Source organism: Maylandia zebra, linkage group LG22 (genome assembly GCF_041146795.1).
Source record: "Maylandia zebra isolate NMK-2024a linkage group LG22, Mzebra_GT3a, whole genome shotgun sequence".
Lineage (NCBI taxonomy): Eukaryota > Metazoa > Chordata > Actinopteri > Cichliformes > Cichlidae > Maylandia > Maylandia zebra.
The window spans coordinates 19,586,476-19,592,475 of NC_135187.1; the positions used below are offsets into that span (position 1 = coordinate 19,586,476).

General features: G+C 43.7%; 1 protein-coding gene across 1 annotated transcript in view; it reads left to right on the top strand.

The window, feature by feature from the left end:
• Positions 1-5,378, top strand: part of sdc3 (syndecan 3) — a 41,621-nt gene extending 36,243 nt beyond the window's left edge. The window contains exon 5 of the mRNA XM_076878890.1: positions 2,249-5,378. Within this exon, the coding sequence (XP_076735005.1) occupies positions 2,249-2,415 (167 nt within the window). The 3' untranslated portion in view covers positions 2,416-5,378. The remainder of the gene's footprint in view (positions 1-2,248) is intronic.
• The last annotated feature ends 622 nt before the right edge of the window (positions 5,379-6,000 follow it).

Sequence of the window (6,000 nt, forward strand, 5' to 3'; positions counted from 1 at the left end):
GCAACATATTTTAGACTAGACAGTAGACGTGTATTAGTGTAGTGCAGCTTTTCATTGACAGAGCCCTTTTAGCACCAAAATCCGAAAAAAAAAGGGTGTTTTAGCTTCCTCTCCCTTTAAGCCAGCTTTCTTCTGATTGGGTTTAAGCCAGCTTTCTTCTGATTGGCTGCCACTTGTAAACACAGGTTTGGTTTGGTTTGATGTTATAAAGAGACAGCAGTACAAAAAGCCTGGCTGAAGTCTGAGCTTTTCACTCAAATTGATTATCGGTACGCACACTGGCTTTATTATTATTAAACTTTGGCTATAAGTAATACGAGCATCTACTATTCTAACAACATATACAGTCATGTGAAAAACTAAGAACACTCTCACTGCTTTAATAAGAGTTAAGAAGGTCAATAGCAGCCAGCTGCTCCTAATCAAATGCATAATGCATAAATTGATCATCAGCAAGTGAGAGCATAAGTTTGGGCATTTTCCTGATCTGGAGCATTCAGGTATGCAAGCATACTGCCGTGCAATGCTCAGAGAAACTGCAAAAACCCCCAAAAAACAACCTACGAGCTACATCTCAGACTCTACATGCTTAAGTTAGTGTGTTAAATGTTAAAGTTCATCACAGTACAATTAAATAAAGACTGAAAAAGTGTGGCTTGTTTGGAAAGGTTACACAAGACCTCTGGAAAGCATGTATTTGTCTGTATGACAAATTATTCTAGAATCAAATGTGAGAACATTTGTCTAACAGCTAAAGTTCAATTTAACAGGACAACGAACCCAAGCACAAAGCAAGCCTACAACAGAATGGCTCAAAAAGAAAATAATCAAGGTGCTTCAATGGCCGGCATGAAAATGACAGGCATAAACCTGCAAACCTCAATGCACTAAAACAACACTGTAAAGTAGAGTGGACCAAAAATCCCCCACAATGATGTGAGAGACTGATACAATAATACAGGAAACAATTACTTCCACTCATTCCTGCTAAAGGTGAATCTACAATCTACTGAATCATGAGGTATTTTCAGCTTTTCACAGGAAAGCTTCGAGCGGTATGAAAGCATTATTTTTTGCATGACTGTATATGGAAGAAAAAAGGAGAAGGATAAGAACATAATAGGTCCTCTTTACTGCGAACATGCTAAATATATTATTGCTGTCTTGCACATCGGCTGGGTACCACTTGTTATTCAGAACTAAACTCAAACAAAATTTTTTGGAATAAAATTATAATTTCTTTGCTTTCAGAAATGCAGCGAGCTCAGTAAAGTTGACACAATTCATCCCGAGGGGAACATCAGTATCCTCGCCAAATTTCAGGCCATTCTGTCCAATTTAATTCTGGATAAAAGCGGTGGACAGATGGGCTGAATGACAATGCCATCCATGGCCCAGCCCCACCGGCATGACTAAAATCCTTGATTTAGTCATTCGTCTTAATGATGACTTGATATTATGAATTCGCGGACAAGTGGTTCATTATGTGCTATCTTGACAGCAACTTGAAATGGTGCAGTGAACATTCCTTAAGTCTGAGTATAAACAAAATCAGAGACGGTGAGATAAAGAGACACGGTGAAACGCACAGACTGTAGTTACGCACTGCATGATTGGGCAAAAGAAGATAAAACCGACTGAAATCTTATAGAAGATTTAATTACGTAAAACGGTGCGACGAGGCAGACGAGGGGAATACGTTTTGCGGTGAAAGTACGCGGTGGAAAAACTGCATTAATTAAATCCCTTCAGCAGAAATGGAGATAAACAAAGTAAACTCTCCCGACGCAAAGAATGGAAACAAAGCGCTTGTTTCCCGCTTTTGGCGTGGATGCCAGTCACTGTAATGAGGGCGTTTTTAACCATTTCGACAAGATAAGCAGAGGAAGCAAAGGACGGTGGGAAACAAAGCAGCTGCTGCTGATTGGCCCCGGCAGCCCCCACAGGGTTAAACTGCTATGTGGCACTGCAGGGCTGCAGTTTTAACACAAAGCGGTTGGCAGCACAGAATGTATTTTGGCACATTCGGGCTCATCCGTCTTCACTTAGCAGGAAGGTGGTAGTGATGCTGTGGTAGATTTGCTAGAAGTGTTTCTAAAGCAGCTCCGTGTTGTTTCATAGTCGGCCGCAGACGTGCCAGCGGCTCTAATGGCATTTTAGTGTTTGTCTCTGCGTGTGTTTGAGTGTTTGTAGCATCTAATCTGCTGCAAATTTGACACGACTAACTCTTGTTTCCATCTCGCTGCAGCGGTGATAGTGGGAGGCGTGGTGGGCGCCCTGTTCGCTGCCTTCCTGGTGATGCTGCTGGTGTACAGGATGAAGAAGAAGGACGAGGGCAGCTACACGCTGGAGGAACCCAAACAGGCCACCGTCACCTACCAGAAACCGGACAAGCAGGAGGAGTTTTATGCATAACACTGACACGCCAGAGAGACACGCCGCACACCGGGAAGGGAGAAAGAGCGAGCAAGAGAAGAGCGAAAGATACTCTATAAGTCCTGCCCTTCCTCCTCCTCCTCCTCCTCCATCCTTCCTACTCCTCTTCTTCTCCCCCCACCCTCCTTATCTGCTCGGGTCTCCTCATCCCTCTCTCCTCCCGTCTCCATACTTGAGAGCGCCTTTCTCTCTGCGGACATGGAACCTTCTTTTCAAAGAAAACGAGAAAAAAAGAGGACAAAAAAAGGAAAAAAAAAATCCAAATATATTCAGAAAAAAAAATAACACGTACACGCGAGATGTTTTTAAAGTAAATGTTGTTATTAATATTCTACAGATTCTCTTGTTCTGTATGTAATGATATGATTATTTTGTAAGAAAACAAACAAAACAAAACACATGCTCTTGCAACCTGTGTTTTCCAGCACACACACACACACACAAAAAGAGCGAGAGAGAGAGAGAGAGATCCTCTTCTGTTTTTAACGGAGCAAATCTGAAAAAAGGCCTGAAAGGGGAGAGGAGAGAGGTGGAGACGGGTGGAGTGAGCCTATGGACAGACTAACTATTAGATCGGGCTCTACTCTGCCTCTCACCACCACCACCCCCACTCTACACATACACTTAAAAAAAAGAAAAAAAAAAGAAAAACAAACCATACAGAGCGTCTGGTTGGCCGCACAGAGCCCGGGGTCAAAGGTGAGAGGAAAGGTCTCTTTTGTGTGCCTTCCGTCAATCTGGTGCTCAAAGACACACAAACGCACGTCCACAAAGCCACGCATAAACACACGCTAACACACACACACACTCGTATCTGCTCGAAGGTGGCGCTGACCTCTCGCTCTGTGCTTGGCCAACCAGAAAACGGTGCTCAGCGCTCGGCGTGTTTCAGAAACGTCAAGGAGCCGCTGCGGAGACACCGGCAGGCCCCCCTCCCTCTGCTCCTCTAAGCTGTATAAAGACTAGTTATGGATAGTAATAATAATCAATAATATATCAATGTTCTTGGGCTGGATGGTGAACAATAATAATAATGATGATGATGATAATAATGCCGTAATAATAATAATAAACAGGAGGATGTGTATTTAGCAGTTTAAAAAAAGAAAAAAGTTTATATGTAAATATCAGCGTATCCTTTCTGGCGTCACTAACCATCTGCATGACCATGAAGAGTTTTTATCCATCACATCACGTCATCCCTTTAGATGAGCTGTGCTCTTGTCACACACACACGTACGCACGCACACACACACCAAACACACAACAGCTGAAATAAAACTCGCAGCGCACTGAAACACACCGCGCCGACGTTAAGTAGACTGTAAATCATATCACACGAGCGCATATCGAACCCCTCGTCGCCGTCATCGCCATCATCGTCGTCGTCATAGTGATAGTCATCACTTGTGATTTCCAGCAAGATCAGGTGGTTTCAATGTTATTGGTTAGTTATCGATCAGTTGCTGGTTGGTTTAGAGTTTGGTCTGTTTGTGTAAAAGCACAACTCCACGTCCGGCCATCATCCAATAAACGCCCTCCACCCCACCCCTCTCACACACATACACACACAGCCATAAACGCACACACCCTTTTGCATGCCTCACCTTATGATTTTTTTTTTCTTTCTTCCATCATTGTCTCTCTGTTTGGGGATGGGAGGGGCCTCTTGGAAGTGTGAGGGGCTTTAATGAAATTTTTTTTTTTTAAAAAGTTGCTCCCACGTGCACTAATTCAGTCATAACATTTGCCGTTAGAGCTTTGGTTATGAGAGGAAAATGAATTAGTGTTTATGAGGTCAACGTTAACCTGCCGTGGGAGCATTTTGGGGGAGGGGAGGGGACAACGTGAGGAGACAGGCGGGCTGTGCTTCTATCTAAGAGATTGTAACAATAAACACACCAGTGCGACTGGGCTAGTAGCTTCTATTATACTCAGTACTGTAGAACAAAAATGCATGGGAGTCAAAACTATACTCGTCTGGGTGTGTGCGGATGGCTCTGTCTGTGTGTGTGTGTGAGTGTGTGTGCATTTTTTTCTGTCCAAGTGTGCGTCTTTAAAAGAAGAGAGGGGCGAGTTAAAGCTGGAATGTACTGTGGTCGAGTGTTTGTTTACCTACTCCAGCAGTTCTCACGCTCTTCCACATGCAGGTAACACAACTCTTCCACTCCTGTGTGTGTAGTTACCTGGGCCCCCTCCTTCCATCCCTCCCTCCCTCCTTCCCGTCGCCAGTCCAAGAATACCTGTGCGCGCCTGTGTCTGCACCTCATCTAAACCTGCTACCTGTGTGTTTGCGTATGCATGAGTGCTTCACCTTGATATTTCACAGCAGACTCTTGTGTACACTGACTAGCCTGTCGACGCGAGTGTGTGTGTGTGCGTGTGTTTCTGCGTGCGTGAGGGTGTGTTTAGTCTGTTCACTGCTGAATGTGGGGCGGCTCGTCCCTCACAGTGGCTATCACACACACTGACCGTGTCTTTTCACTGTCTGTCTGACTTGTCTACCTGTCTGTCTGCCGCAGGACAGATGGACAGACAACACGCCACTTTCTCACAGGCAGGAATGATATAAACACGTACTGTCTTTTCTAAAAGTGACTGTCAAAGTGTAAACGTGTGCGTTTGTAGCCATTTAAGCCTGCGTAGCCAAATAAGACGTGTGTGCGTGTCTGAGAGAAAGAGGGTAAATTTGTATGTGTGTGTGTGAGTGTTAGTGTGCATGTTTGAGAGTGTGCGTGTGAGCGTGTGTTTGTGTGTGTGAAGCCCAGTGGAGGCTACACTACTCTATGTTTGCTGTTCCCATTCCTGTTTTTATACATTTGCATTTTTTAAGGCTGAGTTTCTGTCATTGGCTGAGTGAGCGAAAGGAGGCGGATCCTCCACGCCACCGCCCTGTCACTAATCTGCCACTCTGTTCCAAATAAAAAACCTGATTGGGTAAATCTGTCCTCTCCTGTCTTCTTTTAAACTGAAATAGATTAAAAAAACTCTCTTTTCCTCTCAAGAATTTGTGACTAATGACACAAACAACCAAGGAACTACATAACTGTGTGACATTAAAATTGTGCAATTATTCCTTTGCTGTCTTTTTGGTGGCTAATGATCTATAATCTCACAACAGCAGTGTTTCTCAACCTGAAGTTTAATTAAGGTCAATGACCCATAGTCAAGAGACACAAAAATAACTTGCTATAAATGGATAAAACTATGCTGTAATAATAAAAAATGCAGATGGGACAAAACTATGGCAACAACACATGTATACACTCATCGATTGATTCATGAGGTACATCTTGCTAGTACCAGGTTGGACCTCCTTCTGCCTTCAGAGATGCTTGAAGTCTTTGTGACATACGGTATATTCTACAAAGTCATCAGCTCATACTGACAAAATAGCATCACACAGCACATCCATGATGTGTCCTGTTCCACCACTACCCAAAGGTGCTCTCTGCATTGAGATTTGGTGACTATGGAGGTCGTTTGATTACAGTCGTGTTCAAGAAACCAGTTTGAGATCATCTAAGATTTGTGACATGGTGTGTTATCCTGCTGGAAACAGGT